Genomic DNA, 25,496 nt, shown 5'->3' on the forward strand with positions numbered 1-25,496 from the left:
TAACTGCACACTGCAAACTAATCACTGGCAGAATTTCTAAACTATCAAACTTCATTTTTTATTATTTCATATTGTAGTCATATTGTTTAAATTGATTATCAAGGTGGTTGGCAGTTTCTAGAATGCTGCTGTCGATTACTTTATGAGTGTAACTCAGCTTTGTAATAAGTTGCAAGTTACCGTTTTCTCTCAAGAGCTAAGACTATAGGCATTATACCAACAGCCAGGCTACGACTTCCAGACTACAGTGTCGCCCTTGTTATGAACTCATAAGTTTTAAATTTTAGTCATTAAACGAGCAGGAGTCATATGTCCTCTCCTTGAAGCAGAGATTTCCTTCAGTGGTTCCACCTTCAGTGGAAACCAAAACTGATACCAGCGAGCGGATACCTGCCTCCAGTTCGACTGTTCCAGATTGAGGAGTTCATAACAAAGACGAAACTGCAGTCTCTGGATGTTGTAACATGGTTGTTGATATATTGCCTGCATCTTTACAATGATGGAATTTGCTGAACTGTGTGCTTCAAGTGGTGACACTGAATCTTTGACTAATGATTGTTTACTTTTTCTTTTTCTGCTGACTCAGAGGGTCGAGAGTGTGTGAACTGCGGGGCCACCTCGACGCCATTGTGGCGCAGGGACGGCACGGGACACTACCTTTGCAATGCCTGCGGACTCTACCACAAAATGAACGGTCAGAACAGGCCGCTCATTAAACCTAAGAGGCGACTGGTGAGTACACTTAATATAAATCTCTGCGTGAACATTCAATGCTTTTGACTCGTTATGAAATTTTATAACGTATTTAGTGAATGAAACCAAATGCGCAGTGGTTAGAACACCCATGTGTTTAATTCAAAGTTCGAGGCCATGAACCATTTTCAGGCACTATGATTCTTAGGAATTATCGTACTAAACTCAGTTTTTAATTACTTTTAAATTTGGTTTAATATTGTAGCAACATAGACATTATATTTTCTTCAAAGAATTTTTAGAGGAAATTCAATTTATTTTCAAATTAAGACAGCTTATCCATATTACGCTTTTTTATTAAATGTTGGTTATCAAATTGCTAGTTAGATACTTATTTTTAAAATATCAATTCGGTAAAAAGCATATGTATCGGTGCATTGAATATGTTTCAAAGGAGCGTGTTAAATGTTTCAATTTATACTTAAACCTTTGATAGGATTAAGTATCTAAAATGCAAATATTTTAATAAAAATAATGAATTACTTTTTCCTTTTTCTTTTCTTTTTTTTTTTTTACAATCTTAATTCTCACTTCACCCGTATGTTTTCTCTCACGCCACGCTCTTGTTCATTCTGGACCTGACTTAAGCATATTTACAACAAGATTATATATTTTTATGAAGAAAATAGATTATGAAGAACGAGAAAGCTAAATGATACTCCAAATCTGCTTTTTAATTGTGGTCAAAAACAAGGTAAAATAACAGTATTTATAAAGTAAATTTTGTTAATAAAATTCAACGAACGAACTTCAAGGCTGAACTTAAGCACCGTGGTTACGCTGTAAACTGATGACTTAACTTGAATTATATGCTTACATAATTAATTTATTAAATTTATTAACGAAACTAACTTTGTAATTACTATTAGTTTTCATTGTTTTTTGGCAATCAAAGAACTACTTCACTTCCGCCACACAAAAAACTTACGCATCAGAATTTCAAAACCTTCGCATAAGATGCTTCACCTTTCACATCAAAACTTCTTGGACAACAAAACTGATTTAATTATGTTAAAAATCCGTCAAAAAATGGAGAAATATTTCCTTTTTGAATAGTCGAAAGAGGAAAATTTGTCATATACCGCTTCCTCTTTGAGTCCGGTTTTATGAAAAGCTGCGTTTACAACTTCCTATAAAGCACACTCATTCTTTTCCGATTTCAAACATTATTCAGTCTGGTGTCACAGCGTGTTGCACCATCTCGAGACTTTGACCTTCAAACAAAAAAACCGGCAAGGTCTCTTCAAGGAGCCTTAAGCAGTCATCCCCATGTTCCGACGTCTTATTGTCCTGTTAAAACTTTCGTAGTTTAAGGCTCGAGTGTTTAGCATGCTAAGAAGGTAAATCGCAGGATGTGACGTTCCCGAGATGGCACGAGGGCCTCAGTTTCCTCCTGCTACCAGTTGGCAGCACCTGCCTGAAGATGTGGTCAGCAATTGCGAAAGTAACGTCTGTTTACTCCACGTATTCTGATGGTTGACATTCTTTCGAAATTTTTGTGTGTTGTTACATTTGATTTTCAGTTACTTCCAAAATAATTCATTATTTCGTAAGACTATCTTGACTGCACATGATTTCCAGGTCATTGGATACTGTGACAACACTTGTCTAAGACAGTAGTAGTCTTGTACTATCGGTACTTCGAGATAAATATTCCATCCAATGGCGTTTCATAACTTTACTAGCTGCGTCGCCAGGCTTTGCACGGTGCACATCGAAAATAATAGTTATGTCTAGTAACGCGTGTTCAACAATCAGGCTTCAGTAAAACTTTGCGGCAGATTGCTGAAAAATAACATAAAAGTAAACATTTTAAATCCTCCGATTATAAGAAAAGCTTTTAAAACTAAAAGCATAAATTTTATATGTTCATATTCGAGAAACAAAAATGGCAACAGATCTTTGATCTCAATGATTTTCTTCAGGCTACAAATTTAAATAAAAGCATTGTTACGGAAAGTTGTGATGAAGCACTGAATATTAATTTGAATGGAGAAAAGCCTTCGAAAAACAGGGATTTTATGTCGAAATCTAAGTGTTATAATTAATAGCATTTAAATGATATCTCCGCTAACTATTATCGGAGGATTATGTTAAATAGCCAAACATAAAGATGAGAAAAATAGGAATCTATCGATACCTGGCTCGATGGTCAGTTTATTGGCGTTCGGGAGAAGTAACTTGGACATAGATACATACGCTCAGTTTTTAATTATATAAGATTTAACACTACCGCTGATTCTATGTGTGTGGGGGGAGGGGATGGATTGTCTTCGTCAAATTTGGGCATTTTGTGAGACGCTATTGACAATCGTGCTTACAAAAGGTAAATATGTATATGTGACAAGGGCGCAGTTGGAGGGGGACAGGGTTTAAACCCCGGAACCATTGGGTGTTTTCCCGCATTAATAATTCTAGTATGGAAAAAAACATGGATGTTCAAGGTCTGTCATGACCAAATCCCTACAGTAGTGAGTAGTGGTGCAAAAAGTTAGTAAAACGCAATATGAGACTGGAAAGACAAAGGATGTAACTGGACCCTTTTAAGATTTAAGTTGAACGCGAGGAAAGTTAAAACTCTAGTTAAGCTTTCATCTAAAAGTTTTTCTAAATCATGCTGTAGAGCAGCATCAGGGCTACCAATTCCATGTTTTGCTCTTAAACAGATGAGTGTTTGTTGTACCATTTGTACTATCGATTGTTGTATCGAAATTTTTAATTTTATTATTTACACCCGTATACTTCTAAATGTTCCATGTAATGCATTCTAGTTGTTTCAAAATTTTTGTGAATTGACAAAATTAGCAAACTTCAACTTCTCATGAATATGCAGTCTGATTTCGGAGAAACATTCCATGAGTGTATCATATTCTAAAAACAAACAGCGTAACACTGTGGGACTTGGCCATTAGTTCAAATACATTTTTTAGAATGTAAAATAGAAAATGTCTGCTGATTCACGTACTAAACTCTTCCACAGAACACAAAACTAGAGTCAGTTCTTTAACGTTATCCCAAAGAATAGAAACAGGGTTGCTAGAGACGTAATCATTTGATCTTTTCCAAGATAATGATTTTGCAATTTAAGTTTGCCATTGAAACTATAAAAATTCTGAAAACACTCCCTTTTGTATTAATTTTTTCCTGTATCATTATCAAAATTGTAGAGACATTGCTACTGACTATGCGTTTAAATTACACATAAAAGGAAACAAGCAGTAGTTAAGAAGCGAACGTACAAGAAATTAAAGGAAATAAAAATTATGGGCATTGTCTCCCAAACAATAGCGTGTCGAAATGAAACTACAAAAGGCCACTTGAAGTAATAATGCATTTGTCATTTTATTTGACAATAAACATGCCGATCGGAATTTCAATTTTGAGAAGTTTAAGGTTTGGTATGTGATGCGCATAAAAATAAATAAAGAAAAGACGAATAAACTGAAGAAATTCTTTAAATTTGAAGCACGTGTTGAAAATAACACTATAAATCAGAAAATTCTAAGATAATAAAGAGGAAGTAGTTAACAACAGTAAAAAAAAAAAAAACCTATGAAGTTGGAAAGTAATACGTATTTGTTACTGCGGATCTTACCGTTGAATTCTATAAATAATAAATCGATATTGTGTTCATTCTTACAACAATGAACAAAAATGTTTAATTTTCTGTTTAGTATGATTACGTTTTTAACACAAGCATAAAATGAAGCATTTTCGATGCTCGAATAGTCATAAACGGCTGAAATAATCTGAAAATTAATGTTCTAATGCGAATTTTGGCTACCATCTAGCGATATCTCGCCGAATTTGAAAACAAAACTAAGATTCAAAACCCAGTACATTGATGATATTTTGCGAAGTTTCTATAGTTGTGTCAAACCGTTCTCAATAAAGTTGTAGTTTCTACGTGTAACCAATTGTGACATTTCCCCCCAACAATCTCTGTAAAACTGTTTTTCTTGCCTGTACTCTTGGTACCGCAAGAACAGCAGTACAAAGGAAATCTCTTACGGAGAAAGTTTGTTTTAAAAAAACCTTACATTTCTGTAAAAATGTGCAATGAGTGTAGGTTTGATCTCGGAAATTGATAACGTGTTTTTTATATTTTTCATGAATTATTTTTATAATTCATAATGTATTTCTTTTGGAATGAACCATTGAGAAAAATCTTTACTACCACTTTAACAACTAATCTCGTTCAATCAAACACCTTGAATTCCTCATCCCCCCTCCCTCCCCTTAGACTGTCACTCTTAACAAGTTAAAACGGTTCTGCGACAGCAATTCCATCTCTAAATTTAATCAATCATATTGTTTTATGGTATTATTCGATTTTGTATTATTTGTATTGAAATTCAATGTACATTTGTTACTCTTTTATCATAATTAATGTTACGGTAAGATAAATAAATACCTTTGTGCTGAAAAGTAAAGTAAGAAATAACAACGTCAAAAAGCACAAATTGCAGATTATCGCAATATCGATTATACAAATTGCAGTAATCTGCAATTTGTGCTTTTTGACGTTGTTATTTCTTACTTCAATGCTACGGTATTTGAGCTCGTACTTCTTTTTCATCTAAAAAGTTTTAAAACTTACATTCGTGATTATCAAATACTGCTTAAAAGAAACAGACAACTTTCTAACTGTTTCCATCCGATTAAAGTTAGCTTGTGTAAGATAACTTGTTTTCGTGATTTGATGGGCAAGCTCTGATTCCACTGCAAATCGATGTTCATCACGAAACAGAAAAGGAAACCGTCTGCTTTTTCACAATAGTATCCATATAAATAGAACACCACTCATACAAAACAGTTCTTTTCCATGCTTTTATTTTCCGTTTCATTTTCCAACTTTGTGGGGAATATTTTAAAAAGTACACCGGCGAAAATGACAAGCTAGGACAATTTTGCAACTTCCTTTTTCGTTTATTCTTGTTTTCAACTTTCAAGTTTGATTTTCTCCTCTAAATATACAGGGGTCCGAAAAATTCTTGACACATTTAAAAAAATTATAGAAAAGCAGCGAATTCTCGTTTGAATATGTGATTTGCGCCATAATACTTCACAGTTTCAAGATTTTTTTTAACACACAGTAAAAAGAGAAAAGGAAAAAAGAAAAATGTAACTGTAGGTAATCGCTGTATCGTCACGCAATGCATTGTGTATATATATAAACAACTAGATGTTTAACTTCTCTGAACTTAAGCTGTTGCTCTGAATTTTATCATTGGACTTTTTATTATGATGCAATTCGTTGTTATAATCTAAATAATCAACAACTAGATGTTTACCATCTCTCAATTTGAGCTGTTGTTCTGGATTATATCTATAACCTTTTTCCTGCGAGGCAATTTGTTGTTATAGCTAAATAGTCAATTGTTACTACATGTTAAATGTCTCTAAATTTAAGTGGTTGTTCTGGATTATGGGTTTAGATTTTTTATTGTGATGCAATTTGGTGTTATAATCTGAATAATCAACAACTACTATGACTCGACCAATCACTTACTTCAACAGGATGTGAAATAGAATACTGCTATCTTTAACCACAATGAAAACTGTTCATGTCTATAGAGCAGTTTGTTTTCGTGTTGTAAGCAAGTCGCGTGCGTGCGTGAACACGGAGAATCAGAAAGGATTGAATGTAGTAGCGTGATCGCTTATTGGACACTATTTTCCGTTCAGGCAGGACTCATGGATAGCAAAGAAAGCGAAATGGCAATTGTGTGTGCAATGGGTTTTCAATTTCGGTATTGTAATCTCGTCAGAGAGAGTTATTTAGTCGGTTGTCTGTTGGTCATTACTCCCCTCTGTCTGAAGGCATCGCACGAAACGAATTGTTTTCACACAAAGTCTGAAACGACGTATTCATTAGCACGCGAATCATCTCGAGAAATTTGAAAGAAAGATGATGTTGCTTTAAAATTGCACCTATAGTGGTGTCATACAAGAGCATTTAAAACACTTTTTGAATTTTAATTAAAAAAATAGTCTTAGTTATTCGTGACAGTCTAAGTGAAATATGAAATATTTTTAGTGAAATAGTCACAGATACTATCGTTTATTTAATGATGGCTTTAAAGAAGGAAATGCTTAGTTTTTTTTTCTCTTATTTTTCAAACTGAAATTAAACCATTTAATTTCGGTTTACAACTGATCTGGTTATTCATTATTACAGTGGACGCCGCTTATATAAATCACGTTTGTTCTAAACAGTTTTAATTCCATAAAGCGACTTATTCAAAATTGCTGGATTTTGTTCTCTTTCTGACGATTTGATTCCTTGAAGTGATTGATGCAACTAACCGGCGTCCACTGTATAAAAAAGTAAAACTAACAAAACTATTTACAAACATTTAGGCAGTACTTTAATTTCTTCTCTCAGGGTGCATCAACATAGTTTAAGTGAAAATTTAAGTGATCATTAGAAATGTCATTACTGGAATAAATAACTTGAACAGATTTGCATATTTCTTTTTATTTTGTTTCTTTTTCGTTTCCTTCAATAATTCCATTATCTAAAATTAAATTTAAAAGAAGAAGAGGAGCCGACGACACCTCTTATTGTCTTTTTTAAATCGAAGTAGCTGTTATTTTTTCTTCAGCTAAGCAAAGGAAAGAAAATGATTGGGAGTTAATCAGAAAAACCAATAAACATAACCACCACAAAGACTTGAGCGGCAGATAAGAGAGACGCAGAGTAATTGGACTGCTTCTAAATCAGCCTCTTTGCCTAAGAGCGGACGATTTGGGGGTTAGCCAAAAAGGGGGGAGGGACACTCCCATCATCCATCGTATGTCGTTTGGAGGTGTGCGTGCTAGTTTGATGATGTTCCTATCCGTGAGAAAACATAGCCCCCGGGCCTTTGCGAGACCGAACGATGCTTTATTATTTATACAGAAGGTCAACACATGATTTGTTGTATAATATGCTTTCCCTTTTCGTTAGAAAATAAAAGTTATATGCCCCTCCTTAGTTTTTAAAAAGTTACACATTATGTACACAAATACTCATACATAGGTATACACAGGGTTTAATTTGCGCAGGAGGGCGCACGGAATTTGAGTGCCTGTTAATAAAAAAAAACCATTTTAGGCTATTTTCCTTAAGAAATAAGTTGTGGGGACTGTGGGCAGGGCAGTATCTGCGGTAATGAGTTTTCGAGATATTTGAAGGAACTCGTTTTGGATTCAATACTAATACATAATAGGGAAAGTTTTGAATTAGATGTGTTTTACGCACTTTTTATTTCAGCTGAAACTAAATAAGCAAGCTTTACAATAAAGATAACGTACAATAGATGAAAAAAAAATGGAAAAATGAAAAATTTGCAGTTACTACCCCACGCCAGTATAGGTTTTTAATGCTTCTTTTGGCATCAATTAAACCAAAATCTCACAACCTAATTTATGTGTGAACTGACAGTGGCTTTTTTTTCGTTTTGGAAATTAATTCCTGACGCACACACTCACCATATATACAGTAAAAATATATGTACAAAACGTAACGGCGACGTCTTGATTATCAGAATATTAGTAATACATATTCTATTTTTCAGACTAAATAACAACAATATGCATTTGCTGTGTATATATGGATAGATTGATAGATAGATGTGAAACAGATAACAGATTTGATTCCTTAAATTGGAAAATATTAATAATTGCAGAAGCTGACTACTGAAGGAAAAAAAAAAAAAAAAGATAAAACTTGGTTTTTAATAAAACGTTTGTTTTGTGCTAACTAATGTTTAAAACTACTGACAATAGTTTTATTTACAAGATAATGTTTTATGCATTAAAATATATGTTACATGCAGCCAGTGGCGGATCCAGACTATGGGTTTGGGAGGGGAACTTTTTCAGCAATCTATGTTTATGGGGGGGGGGGATATGATATTACTGATTAAAAAAATAACCATTAAAATTGAACTATACAACTGATCCTCTGCGTCTTAATGCTTCTTATAAAAAAATTGTGCGTTACAAATTCTGCAAGTATAACTCTCAAAAAATAATTTTAAAAACTTTTGCTCTTGCTGTATTAGTATTGTTGTTTTTATATTTTAATCTGAAAATGTTCACCAACTGGTAAGGGGGTCCAGGGGTTCTCCCCCGGAAAGTTTTTGAAATCGTCGCCCTAAGAACAGTTCTAGACGGTCTGTGGGGAGGAAAGGTTGGGGGGGGGGGTCTTCGGTGGAAATGTTTAGAAATTGAAGTTTTAAAAAGCGATAGTTGTTGACGGTAAGGTAAGAAATGGGACTTTTTGGGGCTTACACCGATAGATTTTTTTTTTTTTTTTTGTAGAATAGATCTAAATCGATCACCTTCCGCCCGATATTTCGAAATTGAAGTCTAAAAAACGCAGTTACAGACACACTTTGATGATGTTACGAGCAATGGAGTTCTGGGGCTCTTCTCAAAAAATATTTCGAAACTGAAGTCTTAGAAAGCGAAGTTTTTAAGCGATATCAGTGACGAAGGATTTAAACGCTCTCCTCCCCCTTATATTTTTTGAAATTGTAATTTTTCTCATTTTTAGATTTTCTACGAGAGCATTCGAGCCCATGTCCGGAAATTTCTGTAATTGTCTTAAAAACGTAACTATGGACCATATTCGGTAACTTAAGGGTTCGGCTGTTCTTCAAATTTGAAGCTCCAAAAAAGCAATATTAAACGATTCTCGATGTTTTTAGAATGCGAGGTGTTAGGTAGTCCTCCCCTGGAAATATTTCGAAAATGAAGGCCTGAAAACGAAATTTGAGGACCTTTTTAAAGGTTTTGGCGGGGAAAGGATACTTCCAAAGCGTAGCATCATGAAGACTTTCTTATTTTTAAACCGAATAGGGAAAAGGAAAAAAAAGGGGAAGAAGGATAAAAGAAATAGGAAGCGCGGGATGTAATTAACTGATCAAAAAATCTGCCACGACTAAAAATTTTCAAGATTCTTTTCAATAGAAATTTAGATTATTTTCGCAACATTTTCCCCCTCTTATTAAAATAATTTCGTTTTCCCCAGGCACGTTCTATATATTCTTCTCTTTAATTATAATAATTTTTTTTTAAAACATTGTAATCTGCCTTCTGGGACGGTACACCCCCTCCCCTCTGGTTGTACCACTGTGGAAGTTTTACTATATAATGATACTCTACACCAAATAAATACAAAAGACAGTTTAAACAGATTTGTGTTCAAAAAGACTTATTTTAAAAGATTAGTACTGGAAAACAGCTGAAAAATTTTCCTGCACTCTGTTTTAAAAATTTTTAGGTACACGTGGGGTTTTTTGGAGGCAGGGGAACATTTCCCTAGTTCCCCTCCGTGGATCCGCTTCCACTATTGTCTAATCGCTTTTCCTGGAGATTTTCGTCAAGTTCTAAAAAACAAAAACAAATTCCTATACTCTGTTTTCTGAACAGTCTTAGGATCATTTGGGATTTTTTTGAGGGAAAAGGGGAACATTCCCCAGTTCCCCTCCTGGGATCCGCTTTTGAAATTCTCTCTTCACTTTTCTTTGTGCCTTTCTTTAAGTTCACAAGTTCTAAAAAACAGAAGAATTTTGCTGTACTCTGTTGTGAAAATTTTAAGGTACACATGAGATTTTGGGGGGGAGGGGAACGTTCCTCCAGTTTCCCTCCGTGGAAACTGGATGAATGTTTCTGTTATTTTTTATCGCTTTTCCTGGAGCCTTTCTTCAAGTTCAAGTTCGATAAAACAGAAGAATTTCCCTGCACTCTGTTGTGATATCTTTTAGGTATCTTTGAGATTTCGAGGGGGGGGGAGAGCATTCCCCCTGTTCCCCTCCGTGGGTCCACTTCTGCTGTTGTCTAATTGCTTTTCCTAGTTCCTTAGTTCTCGTTCTAAAAAACGGAAAATTTTTCTTGTACTCTGTTTTCTGAACAGTTTTAGGTACTCTTGGGATTTTTTTTTTTTTTTTGAGTGAGGGGGGAGAACTTCCCGAAGTTATCCCCTCTTTGGATCCGCTTTTACAGTTCTCTCAACGCTTTTCCTAGTGCCTTTCTTCAAGTTCAAGTTCAAGTTTAAAAAAACGGAGGAATTGTCCTGTATTCTATTCTGAAAATTTTTAGGTATACTTGGGATTTTGGAGGGGGAACGTTCCCCCAGTTCCCCTCCCGTGGATCCGCGCCTGCATGCAGCAACAAGAGTTCATTCTTTCATTGTTTGACTTACTGGATGCTAGAAGCATCGGATGAAGATTAGGTGTCGAGGACTCGACCACTTCCATCCGGCAAAATGCGTTCACGTGACAAAACAACTGACAAATGAGACACGCAGAAGCCCCGACCGGACAGCGGATGTGCCAACTGGCTCGTGCCGGATTTTCCGGTACAAAGCAATCCCCTTTTCAGCGCGGATAACAAAAGGCTTGCCTCCAAAACAAACAAGGTCCATCAGCACGATCGTTCATAAATTAAAACGGAGGCGCTTTCATTTAAGCTCATATTCAGAGTCCTGATAACGAGTAGAGGGTAATTAAATTCGCATTTCAACGATGAATTGTAACATCAGAGCCGCTGGTGGCTTTTATGCTTGCACAAGCAGTGCTTTCGGATGAAGAGCCACATTGGCTTGTCAAGTGAAGTGCACTGTTTAAAGATCAGTTTGGTGGGCTCTTGAATATCTGATTGGAGCGCCATTAAATTACCATTCCATGTAATTACGTTTTGTTCTAAGATGTATTGGAACTTAGTCGTGGCAAAGTTATTGCATGGGATTTGAATTTGGGTTAAAGCGACATGAGGGTTCTATTTGCTTCTTTTTGAAACTAACACTGCATACAACTAATACAAAATCGAAGTGCGTATTTATAAAAAGAAAAAAAGAAGAAGAAAAAACAGCCAAAGTGTCGGTGTATTTGTTGCTAAAGTGGAGAAGTCTAAAATTGAAGTTCAAAAGCGTGCCCTGCTTGTGAAAGATGCACTTAATTCAAAAAATAACAGTTGGAAAGACAATGAAGGATTTTTTTTTATTGAATTGAGAGTAGTACCAATATCTCATTTTTAGTATTTGTTTTGTTAGCAACTGGTATCTGATTGCATAAAATTACATACCAGCAGTAAAAAGTCCCTTTCACAGAGTGAGGTCCCATGTAAAGATTAGCATAAATGTGAAATTTATTTTATTTTTAAAAAAGTTCCGCGACTTTTCTTACTCGGTTTAAAGATTCAGCTTGAAGTTTACTAAAACACATAAATACACTTTTAGAGTATGTAGGAAATAAAATGGAACAAAAATCTATTATCGCTTTTAAAATGTCTGTAAGGACAAATTATCACCACCAACGTGACGGCTAAAGCCGCGGCTCAATTTTGAAGAATGAATCATGGAAACTGTGCATAATATATATATCTATCGATGGTCTAGATTCTAGAATGATAACAATGTAGCTTAAAAAATACTGAGTTTACAGGAGATGCTTAAGAGCCATTGTCTGTAAGGATCAGGCAGGTTGTGATTGTTGGGATTTTTAATTTTCTTTATTTTTACATAGGTTGTTCCTTGTCATGAATGTAATGTAAATACGAAATTTGAGCTTTGTCTGACTCACCGTTTTTGAGAAAACAATTTTTTTTGTTTAGGGGCGTCGCATATTTTTGCTAGTTTTCCAAATTTGCAGATTTTAATGCACTTGTTGCTTGAAGCGTCCTTATAATGACATGGATTTTTTAATTCCATATTACTATATGGTCTTGTTAGATACTGTTACTGCTGTCAAATCGGTGACACTACGAGGGCGACGCCCACAAACTCCGTTTAAAAATGACCGAAAATGATTTTTTTTCTATATTCAAGGCCAATTTTCTCAAAGCGCCTTCATGATGACACCAACATTTTTAGATCATTTTCTAGCCACACTTACATACATCAAAAATATGTATCAATATGGGTGTCACTATAAGGGCGCCAAAAGATATTGGAACTTTTATTCGATAAATTTCACAAAAACACAAATACTTAAAATCTAACTACAGCTGTCGCCCTCATAGGAGAGATCTGGTACTACATTAGGTTGATAACCAACATTTTTGTCTAACATTTGCACACAAAAAATCGGTGTCACTCCTATTATTTTTGGAAATATAATCGTTCGAAGTTAGTACGTTATGGCGTTTTTTTAAATATTTATTTATTTAATCTTTTCACCCCAGATAGTTGTTTTGAACATATTTATTTTTAATTTAATACAAAAAAGTGTATCTTTTAACATAAACAGCTTTGGGCTGTTAGAGCGTCTTTTTCTTTAATAGAAAATGCCTGTTTTGATATAGGTACAGGCGGATATATTGTGCATAATATGTCTAGATTACCATACCAATACTCATCTTGTTTTTTCGGACAAACAAATCTATTAATTACAATTGTTCTTGACATACATTTGACTTCAACTTGCAAATGGATTTTATACGAAAGATGTATAGAGAGAAGCTCTTACAAACATCTCATATAAATGCTTCAAATTTTCAACTAATAAACACCACTGCATTGCTACAAGTTCAATTTAATGAAATTGGATGGGCCCTATCTTTACGAGTTCAGTTCAAGTTCACTTCAAAGCAGAAGCAGTATTTATAAGAACAATTTACGATTGGTGAAAGTACTGGGAAAAAACATCACTGTCAAGTTACACACTTGATGAGAAATGCAGTTCGTAACGGGAAAAAAACTCTTCGTTGCTTCAGAGTATTGTACTATGAACCAAATCCTATCCCTTTTTTTCGATGGAAGAAACAAAAAAAAAAAAAAAAAAAAAAAAAAACGAATGCATTCTCAATACATCAAATGAGAATATTTGAAGAAAGCGAACATTCAGAATCTGAAACTGAATTTGTGGATAACGTAGACCAAAACGAAGAAAACATTAAGAATCAAATCAACCAATTTCAGAAAGACGGTCATCTTTTATTGAAAACTGCTAATTTTGTAGCATTAAAGCATGGGAAAACATGGTGTCCCAGAAAAATAGTAGAAGTTGACCATTTGCAAGTTTAGGTCAAATGCATGTCAAGAACAATTGGAATAAATAAATTTGTTTGGCCGGAAAAACAAGATGAGTATTGATAATCTAGACATGTTATGCACAATAGATCCACCTGGTACCTATATCAAAACGGGCATTTTCTATTCAAGAAAAATACTCTCTTGCTGCCCAAAGCTGTTTATGTTATAAGGTACACTTCCTTGTATTAAATTAAAAATAAATATGTTCAAAAAAACTATCTGGGGGTGAAAAGATTAAATAAATAAATATTAAAAAAAACGCCATAACGTACTAACTTCGAACGATTATATTTCCAAAAATAATAGGAGTGACACCGATTTTTTTTGTGCAAATGTTAGACAAACATGTTGGTTATCAACCTAATGTAGTACCAGATCTCTCCTATGAGGGCGACAGTTGTAGTTAGATTTTAAATATTTGTGTTTTTGTGAAATTTATCGAATAAAAGTTCCAATATCTTCTGGCGCCCTTATAGTGACACCGATTTTGATACATATTTTTGATGTATGTAAGTGTGGCTAGAAAATGATCTAAAAATGTTGGTGTTATCATGAAGGCGCTTTGAGAAAATTGGCCTTGAATATAGAAAAAAATTCATTTTTGGTCATTTTTAAACGGAGTTTGTGGGCGTCGCCCTCGTAGTGTCACCAATTTGACAGCTGTAACAGTATCTAACAAGACCATATAGTAATACGGAATTAAAAAATCCATGTCATTATAAGGACGCTTTAAGCAACAAGCACATTAAAATCTGCAAATTTGAAAAACCAGCAAAAATGTGCCACGCCCCCTAAAAAAAATTTTTTTTTTCTCAAAAACGGTGAGTCAGACAAAGCTCAAATTTCGGATTTACATTACATACGTGATAAGGAACAACATATGTGAAAATAAAAAAAATTAAAAATGTCAACAACCACAAATGCCTTAAACTGCCTGATTCTTACAGACAATGGCTCTTAAAACTTGTGAGATTCGAACTTATCCAGCAATATACATTTTTAAAAAAATGATTCTTTTTTACGGAGTTTCTATTTTTGTCTTTTTGAGATACATATTTAAAGTTCTCCATTCTGTCCGTTATAAAAACGAACAATTAATCAAATCGCTAGTAAAAAGAGTCTCCCTAAGAAACTTTCATTCAAGTCTTTTCAACGGCTATCTTTACGTCTATAGATCTAAAAATAAAACAATCAAACGGGCTCACACTTTTCAGCAGGATGTCGAGCTACAGCGCAGATCTGATAGTGGAAAACCAAAATAAAAACACACAAATTTAAACCCAGTTAGAGCAGAGGCTCTAATAGACCGGCTTCCGTTGCGTTTTAGTAACCTACTAAAAACAACACCTAACTGAACGGCGATCATTGAGGAGTGCGAAATGTCGCCTTATCTGCGAGCGTAAAATGAATAAACGAAAGGAGGGAAAAAAATATGTTCTTCGCAGATACTGATATATATCGCACGCCGTAGCCTGTAATGAAAAGTAACTTCGCACTGAGTGTGCAATAGGCTCCGAAGAAATTACTCGCTTGGCCATCAGTGTTATGACGCCCATCGTTCGATCTTCCAGCCCGAAGCGATTTAGGTTGACAGCTGGGTTAATGAATATTGGCATATTTGGCGATTTATCGCTTCATTAAAATTTCTTTTTGTTTATTTCTGAAACGAATCATAGAACGCGAAAAGTTATCGCTAACATGAAGGAAAGAGAGAAAGAGATGGAGTAGGATACGTTTACATTTTTCCACTAATTTCCGGGGAGAAATAAAGCTTTCTTTTTAAAACTAGATAGAAGTGGACAGAAATTACTTCATTGGACCAAAAACATTCCGAAATGCAAATCAGCGTTTATTCTTTTCTCCCCTACCTTTCAATAAAGCTCCTTTACAATGTTTTAAACTCTTTGTTGGGTTTTTTTTAAATTATTATTATTATTATTTAAATGTATCACAACAAATTGGAAAGATTTGTATTGAGTCAATTGGAAATCATGGCGAGAGGTCCTTTTTCTGATTTTCACAAATTTTAATGCAACAAAAATTATCATATTTAGTTAATGAAAGATTTGCTCTTCACTTCCGTTTTTTCTGGGTAAATTAACCTTTTTCAATTTGCAACTTCAATAAATTATAGGGGGCGCTGCAGCCACTGTCTAATGGCGGATGAAAAAGGTAAAACAAACGCATGCCGTAACTTATAACTTGCTTTGACGCTTAGTGAATGACAGTATTTTTCCATCGTGTTTGTGGGAAGCTTTCTTTTCTATTCTTCTGAAATTACATTACACCATAAACTGTCTGAAGCCTGTAATTTACCCCAAAGAAAACATGCGGAATGGAATGTTTTACCTTTTTCTTTAGTATTATTAATCACCGCAAGGTAGTGTATTCAAACTCTGGAGTTGCGAATAGTTTCTGAATATGTTCTAAAAAAATTACGCAAGTATTAATTTTAAGTCGTTTTCTCACATTTTTTCCTCCACTCAATCCATCTCTTATAGTCAAGAAAGTATTCGCGTCATACTTGGCGAAAGGTGTGAAATAGACATCTCAACACCATTTTATTACTTTACAATACGCATTGGAGGAAGTTTTGAAATTGCATAATGTTTTAAAAACATATTTTGACAAAAATATTTTTTTAGTAATTAAAATGTACTTAATTTTAAAAATAGAATCCCCATCAAGTTTTCGTATGTAATATTCTTATAGTATTACTACATTCCTGTCTTTTCGTATTAAAAAAAATAATTATTTGTACGGGCTGCCATTGCTGCGTTTAAGAAACGGACTGAGCAAAGTCATTTGCTTAAAGAATCGTTTATAGAAGCAACCAAACACGAGTTGCTAAAAATAAATCGCCAGTAAGAGCTCATATCCAAGTAAGCAGCATTTTTCTTCGTGTAATTGCGAGGAGACACCTTACAATTTGAAAGCTGTAATTCGATCTCAAAGCATATAATCCTTTGCTAAATATTTACCTCCGGCCCTCTAGAGATAAAGGAAGGAAGGGAGGGAAGCTCGGCCACGAGTTTCGCTAAAAAGCTTGCGAAAAGGAAAAAGGCAAAAAAGAAAGAATCACCTTTGCGCGCTCTACGCTCCCCCCCCCCCCCGCCTGCATGCATCACGATTGCGCAAAAGATGGATGCTGATCTTGAAGGGTGAGGTTATATAGAGAGAAAATTAGCGGGAGGGATGCATATTATGAATCATGGGGGGTGATATCTCTAGCCGGTTCGACTGAATATCTGAAGTGTGGAGGGTTTGACCAAAAAGTCTCGTTCTTGTGGTTAGTAATTGCACGTGTGTACTCTGCAAAGCATGCAAGTCCGCAAGAGGATGGAAATAGACGATATAGGCTGGGGATCGGGGTGCATCACGCCCCTTTACCCCCACCTCATCTTTACATTTTCGCTTCACCGCGATAGATCATTCTTAACAGCAGACAGTTTGGGCAAGCCCACCTTATCTACCAAGACAAAGGCGCCTATCCTGGAATATTATTTGCGAATACAAGGTCCATTATCACCTCGTTAGGACCTGTTCTCACACTACCGTGTCCCCCCCCTTCCAACCTGTCAAGAATACACCCCCATTCAGGGGGCCATGGCAACTAATAAGGAATAGCTCAGCAGAGATGCCATGTAAATGTATTGCTTCATATTTGATTCATATCAAAATCCCGAACTAGTGATAGGGCATATATTTAGGTAACCAAAATGTTATGAATTAATAGGGATATGTATGTTAGTATATATAAGTTCATAGACGTGATATATTTTTTTAAATTTTATTTCCCGTTGCCGAAAGGCTATGTGTATGTAATAATCAGCACGCGCTCAAACTGAATCACACCCAAATGGTTGTCAGCAGTTAAGCTAAGAATGGTCTCTGGGTTTATTTATGTTCTTTATTGCTTTCGCTTCGTTCTTGAAAGGACGAGTTCAGTGACCAAAAGGCTTTGAATGAAAGCGATTGATCATCGGTTTGGAAACTGGTAATGAATCGAACACTTTTCATATTGTTCTTCGCGAGTTAATGACTTTAAGATGGGTTGGATGTTCTCTTGACATGATATTGATAGGCAATAAAAGCACTTTCAAGATTGTTCAAAAAAATTCTCTCTTAATTCAAGCAATTGAAATGTATTGCATAATTATATTAATTACAGCTTAAGATGGGTTGAATGATGTATTTCGTAATAATTATACAGTTCTCATTGACACTTTTTTTCTTTACATTAATTGATTTTTGAAAAAAGTTTATATATGTTATTTATGTTAAAGTTTGTTCACAGACAATACGTAATTTTTAAAATTTGTTTTTAAGTATTAAGAATCTAATTTTTGCTGAACGTAAATGCCATTCTTCGTTTATCTCTTTTTTATATTGCTAAAAATGCAATAAATAAAGAACTCGTTTTCGTATTTCATTCTCTTTTTTGTTCCCTTTAGTTTCACAACCATTTTCGTACGTTTTGTATGATACAAGATAAAATAAACAAAAATAAATAACTGTAAGACTGAATGAAATAATTTTTCGATAAATAGCAAGATTTTAACATTTTGATATAGATTTTATCGATGCGTTGTAGCTGTAGAAAAGCATTTTAAGTGGAGGTTTGAGGAAGAGCTATTGAATTTCATGCATTTAACTTCTGTTGCAGAGAATGAAGATTAGAATTAACTGCTATTACTATTTTTACAATCAGGACCTTATTACCGCACAGGCCTACTAGGCCTGGGCCCCCTTCTTCCTAAGGGGCCCCAAATTACTTAAAGAATTATGCATAGCATTACAACTATACAAAAATCACGCACCTTTTTAAAATAATAGCCTTCAGGTAACCTCCAAATTATTGTGGGCCTTGGGCCTCACTTTTAGTTAGTCGGGCCGTGTTTACAATGTGCATATATTTGAACACTGAGTTAATAGAGCTTGAAAACTGTTTGTCCATTTGAAACAATATTTCGAATTGCACTTTGTTAATTTGAAGAAAAGTGATTTTTTTTTTCTTTTTAAGTCGCGAATGTTTGCACTTCTTGCTTGGTTGATAACCTTTTTCACACCTCTTTGCATTCAGTTTGATTAAAAGGATTTATTTTAATAATAATTTAAATCGGATTTCATTTTCTATTAAAAATGGGATGAATCATTTGCACTCAGTACTGTAGTTAGAGAGGGTGGGGACGCAGTTCACCAAATATCTGTTTTTTTTTTTTTAAATAATGGAAATGTAATGTACATTGGTTTTCACCACCTTTTCTTTTGGTGGATTCCCTAAATATTTTTTTTCCTACTTCAGCACTGCTTGCTGTACACAAGAAATTTAAAATCCGTAATTCGGGGCTATTTTCCTCAAAAACTTCGATTATGCTAAGAATAAAAGTACAAGTACATTTCCATTCTATATACAGGGTGTTCCGTTTTAACTGCAAGACCTTTATTTTCGCAACCGTTAGTCCTAGATGTATACTTAAAATTGCAAAAATGTTCAAAATCAGATGCAGAGTTAAGATATTGAAAGTTTGAAGTAAAAATAAAAATAAGTCAAAAAATACAAAATGTAACGTTTTATGCGGTCCCCAGGTCCCCTAACTTATATTTAGGGAATAATCTCCATTGAAAAATAATTCTCATGCAAGAAATTTGAAATTAGTCCGACCAATATTCAGCGAGATATGAAACGCAGCATTTTGTGACTTACACCACTTTTCATTCGCCGAGAATAACACCTTTTGGGGGAAAATGTAGCGGTTAACAAGAGTTTAAAGTTATGTGTGTGCATAGAGTATGGTTTTTCAAAATGTTCGAGGTTTTGTAGTGTTTTGCGTAACACGGCATTACATTTACATTTATTTTTGAACAGCAATGAAAAAAAAATACCTTGATTTTCTGACTTTGACGACCTGACATTCTTCTGAAAGGGCGATAAGTTCCAATCTCATCTTCTGTATGGTCCCTTAAAACTTTAAACTGAAATATCTCCTCGAGTTTTGGTCAAACAAACTTCTAGCTTTTGTGTCAGTAATAGTTTTCAATGGAGATTATTTCTCTAAAGATTTGTTAGGGGACCTAGGGCCCGAATAAAAAGTTGAATTTTTATTTTTTGACTCATTTTTATTTTTGCATTAAACTTTCAATATCTTAACTGCATCTGATTTTGAACATTTTTACGATTGGAAGTATACATCTAAGACTAACGGTTGCGGAAATAAAGGTCTTCCAGGTTAAAACGGAACACCCTGTATATGATGCAAATGAATCCATTTTATTTTGAACTGTTCAGTTGTTTGTAATCACGGATTATTTCGTAGAAGAAAAATCTATTCACTACAGGCAAAACGGTCTCATGTTAAAGACGAGGAATTTGAAAGGAAAGAAAAATAATCTAGTTAGCCACTAATTTTAATTCCATTTTGTGCAGTTTCCGCACAAAACAGAAGCTCCCGTGTCCGACCCAATACTTAATTATTTTTGGTCGCATTGGTAAAGGTTAGACATTAATTCAGAAAATCATCAGGAGGAAAAGAGATTTTTTTAACTGATAGTGGCTTAAAAATGCAATTATGTCTTTCTTTAGAGGCCTAATCACAATTAATATTTGTAGCTAATATATGTTGGAAACTTTCTAGAACCTGGATATGGATACATACGTACATTTCAACGAGGCAAAATTAACATTCTTACTTCGAGTCAATAAAAGGACAATATTAAGGTCAAAGTGCTAACTTAATACGGTGTCCTCCATAATGATACACCAAAGACGCTGACTTTTCGAAATTCCATTTTGAGGCTTGGCTCTTCAAGAAATTTTTTCGGATTCAGTGCTTTCTCAATGAAGTTTGGGAGCGCCCACTGATTCAACTGCCCTTCTTGTTAATAAGTTCTCTTGTTTGAAAGCATATTGAGTACGGTTTCAAAGAAAGAAATCCTGTTTGGTTGAAAGATGGAAAAAAAAAAAAAAAAAAAAAATCCTCATTCGAGCTTGTGTGATCTTTCATCAACAAGCTATTAAAATATCAAAATGAGAAAAGTCATCATCCGCTACGAGGCTGGAATTTTGCTCAGCTCAGTTTGGTTTTATGAGGAAAACCACTGCATTAATATTGACCCTGTGTCGTTTCGGTGTCGTCATAAGTTTTCCTATTTGGACACTTCTAAATAGGCGTTTTTACCATTAACTGAAACCGCTAGTCACTCGCTTTTTGGTAGACATGCACCCCACCGAAGATGCAGACTCAACCCTCCCTTCAAGAAGGAAAACTAATAAATGTAAAAGTGGGAAGACGAGAAATGCCATCAATTAACCAAGAAGGGCTGCCCAGTGCATGAGCATGCTTGTGGGCTCTCAACAGCAATTAGCAAGTTTCTCAAATATTTTTTCTCTTTTCTTTGTCGTTCTTTTGCTTTCTTCGTCTACGGATAGAAAACGTGATGAGAGTAGCACCTTCCAAAAGGGAAAAAGGTCACTACCATTTTTTCCTTTCAGTTTATGTTGACCTTAATTATTTTCAGTGTGGATAGTGGTTAGTTATTGCTTCGTAGAAGACCTTTCCATCATTTATCTTTTGTGTCGGCAGATGGGTTGGTATTTCGCTAGCTGTTGCTGTGGACAGGCGATCAGGGTGGTACAGTCACCTTCTTGTAAATGCTTGAACCAGAGGGATTTATAGGTAACAAGTACTTCCTCATTAACCAGGGAGCTCCCCATTCTTCGTACTTGGCAATGCAAAAGTAATCTCTGATAGAACGAATAAAAGGAGGTCCCAAAATGCTTTAATTTTTAATCAGAATTTATTGTTATATCTTTTAATTTTCTTCACTTTTCTTCAATAGAATCCTCAACCGTTACGCAGTTATAGAAAATGATCGGGAAGAAGTGCCGAAAAAAAGGGTTCTAGTTTCAAATGCTTTTTCCAATTATTTATACTTAATCCCTTTTCAAAGAAAAGTCTCGTATTATGTGTATCTGCGCCATGATTTGAAGACGCGCTTAAAAGTATTGTTTTCGTTAGCATTTTAGAGAATAAATAGTTATGAGTTTACATTGCTTCTTTAGTTTACACATGAACCTAGTTCAAAAGAAAAAAACATGTTTTTCTCTAAAACCTTTTGTAGCCCTACATGGTGCATGTATAGCTCGTTAGGCTGCAAAGTAAAAAACATAACAAAATAACGAAAATAAAAAACTGTAATCAAAACTTTTTGGTCCCCAAAATGTTTTTATTTGACTTCATAATGGTATTTATGAGCATAAAATTTTCAATTTCATCTACGCCGGCACGAAAAAAAAATGAAATTTTCATTAAAATATGGAGTGGGGACGTAGTTTATTTTAATTTTATATGCGAATTCAGAAATGTCGAAATTAGAGCGTAATTCCGTCCCTACACTACATTGAATATTGTTCGTTCAATCAATAAATCACATGTCCTACTTCGTCAAAAACCTTAACACACATCACATGAAAGGTTCTCAATATATCATTTAAATTAATTACATGTACTACTTAAGATGATATCGGGTAGAGTTCGAATTCAGTTACAGTAGAAGTCACCTGTAAATGCATCTCCGACACCAGTTACATGTTTGGGGATGTGAAAGGGGAGAAGACAGGGATGAAGTTGGGGAGAGAAGGTCAGAGATTCTCTCTCTCTCGTTTGGCTGTCGTTTCATGGTCGGATAATCACTGACAGAGGCTTCGGAAACGACGTTGCGGCGTCGTAGGACCTGCGCTTCTCCCCCTCCACCCTCTGTCTTCTTCCTTGTAGAAAGAAATATGATCGGGCGGGGGTTCGAATTTGGCAAATTATTGCTCTTTTCCGGCATTTTTATCCGTTTTTTTTTATCAATCATCTATTCATAAGATTAGGCAATCGAAGAGAAAAGCCTAATTTTGTTTGAACAAAGTCGATTAGTCGATTAACAGTTGGTTTAATTATATATATATATATATATATATTTTAAATATAAAACCCATGAAAGCAGTGGTGTAGTCCTGAAAATAGAAAAAAGACGGAAGGCGGGAGGGACGCTCACTTATGTGAACCTAAGTTTGTCAAAATTAGAAAGTCGGGGGGGGGGGGGACACTTCAGTTAAAATTAAACAGTTGCATGAAAGGACGATATGATGGTAAAAATTAAATGTGAGTTAACTTTTGAAGCTTAATATTGATCAAGAATGATATAAATGCACATATATATTATATCTGTGTCGTTTTAAATGCATTGTTCTTCAGCTCTAGGTCCCTTGTTTTAGAGTAGGATGCGTCGTTTTAAAACTTTTGCCTTTGAAGTATCCACCAAACTAGCAGGCGAAAACTTAAAAAAAAATCGCTAACCATTATAAAATCGGAAGAAATAACAAAGAGATAAATTAAAGGAAAAAAAAAACACCGTCAGTAACTAATGAAATTAAAGCAGGATAAAAGCTTCAAAGCATTGATGATTACGATTAACTTATACATGAAATCAGAGGCTTTTACCCAACGCCTCCTCGGCACTTGGAAATCAATTTACAGCGATATGGATGCTCAGAAACATTCTTGGATATCAATAACTGCTAGGCGGTTGTTATATGCATTATAGCAACCCATAAAAGCAAAGGCAAAAAAAAAAAAAAAAAACTTTCGTGCCTGTTGAAAATAAAGAGTTTCAGATAAATGGCATGTGAAAAGGCCTTCGTTGGTCCTTTTGTCAGAGCAACTCCACTCGTTATATCCATCCATAAAGGAATCCTAATGCTCGTTACTCAGTTGAATAACTGAGGTCAGGTTCCGAGAGTGTCTTTTCGCAGTCGGGGAACTGAAATTAGAGACTGAAATCAATCCCAAATGCGTGTGCTGGGCTGGGAGGAAAGTTTTGGGCCCGGAAAAAGGAATCAAAGTGCGTAAAGCGTCCTTTCTTCGAGGAATATTGTTATAGCATCTGAAATGGATTGCTTCGGTTGGAGGAGAGCGCATTTGATTTAGGTAGCAGGGCTGGCTGTGAGAGTGAAATTCATTTCGGAGGACTGACGTGTATGAAAACCGTGAAGAGTGGGTCCGTGTCACATCAACCGGAAGAAAAAGAAAGAAATTCTCAATCTGACCATTTTAGATTTTCATGAAACTGATAGAAGTCTCTCTCTTTGACACCCAAAACTCATGCACTTATTTTTTTAGAAAAAATCTATCATACAAGAATACGTAATTAATTTGTGAAATTCCTTGAAAAAACACTTTTTTTTTTAACTTGCAGGCAGTTTTGAAATGTTATAACAACTGCTATGGGAGCTACAGAGTTCTACAATATTTCTTTTTTTTTTCAAAGACAATTCATGTACTTTAATTTGGTATGTAAATGGAAATTTTCAAAAAAAAAAAAAGTAAATAAATAAATAAATAAATAAAATAATAATAATAATAATAATAATAATAATAATAATAATAATAACTAGATAGTGTCTTTGAAAGTTTTGAAAAAAAAATTTATGTTTTTAATGTGTTTTGTTTTCATTGATCGTGTTTAATTTAGACTATAAATGTAGCTTTTCTCATACATGTAAACTTTTGCGCTGAAAAACATTTACCCATTTTCAAGCATAAACCTTCAGAAATGCAGAGTGCCCAGCATAAAAGTGAATTCACTACTTTACCAATTGAACCTTAATAAGTATTTTCTTCACAGACATAATTCATGTAACTTTGCCACAGCTCTCACTTCCGTCCAACTTAAAGTTCATCTCAACACTCGTCGTACCGTAAATTAAAGCACTTAGCCCAACACAACATATGCAAGACATATTACGTCTCTCCCGTATGGGTACGTCTAATAACTCGGTGTACCTTTTAGTTCAGGGTACGCGTAGAAATGCGGTAGCGACAGCTTTTTGACGCCTAAAAACACTTAAATTTTCAACGATCGTTAGTTAGGAGTTGACCCATCGAAGGAGCCATTTCTTTCTCTGGTTGGAGCAGCGCTCAACTGCGAAAATTAATGATTCCCGAATCGACGTTTTTAGAAACCGTTCCACGTACTTCCCTAGAACAACGGTCGTCGGTAAGACTGGTTCAGCGAAATAATGGTATAAAAGGAATTGCCGGTAGTTTTCTTGCTATAAAGTTCCCTCTCTGGATGCAATCTTGGCTTCTCGGAGTTTAGGTTCACTATTTTTATGTTTTACTTAAAAATAGTTGAAAATAAGTTAGTTATTTTGCTTACGTAATGCAAAAGTAGTAAATAAATAGCAAATAAAGTTTTTTTACATTTAAAAATTTTTTAAATTGTGTAAAAAAGTTTTTTTTTGCTTTTCAAAAATTTTAAAACTGTGTTAAAAAACTGGTTGTTTTTACGTTTTAAAAATTTTAATATTGTTAAAATTTTAAATATTAGATCAAAATAAATGAATGACTTTCTGATGTTGAAGATGATGAAATTTGAAGCATTACAATGTTTCTAAAAGCTGTAAAAGAGTTACCTTTTTCCAAACTATCACGTGTTAATATCGTTACAGCGAAAAGCTTTATTTTTAGTCATTACACCTCTTTATGAAATTTAAGCCTATAGCAATAACAGTTAAACGAATACAAAGTATTTGAAACATTGCAATTTCTCTACATATCATATTTTATTAGTTAAAACATGAATTGTAAAAAAAAGTATATATGAACCAAATTTGGTCCGTGTTTATCGTAATATTTATTTTGGATAATTGGGTATATTAAGAGACATTTTA

General features: G+C 34.6%; 1 protein-coding gene across 1 annotated transcript in view; it reads left to right on the forward strand.

Moving 5' to 3' along the window:
* Positions 1–586: 586 nt before the first annotated feature.
* The window catches only part of LOC129233531 (transcription factor GATA-3-like), a gene marked incomplete at its 5' end in the record, with an annotated part of 51,766 nt that continues 26,856 nt past the window's right edge, over positions 587–25,496 (forward strand). The window contains one exon of the mRNA XM_054867542.1: positions 587–732. Within this exon, the coding sequence (XP_054723517.1) occupies positions 587–732 (146 nt within the window). The remainder of the gene's footprint in view (positions 733–25,496) is intronic.

Source organism: Uloborus diversus, unplaced genomic scaffold (genome assembly GCF_026930045.1).
Source record: "Uloborus diversus isolate 005 unplaced genomic scaffold, Udiv.v.3.1 scaffold_503, whole genome shotgun sequence".
In the NCBI taxonomy this organism is placed as follows: Eukaryota; Metazoa; Arthropoda; class Arachnida; order Araneae; family Uloboridae; genus Uloborus; species Uloborus diversus.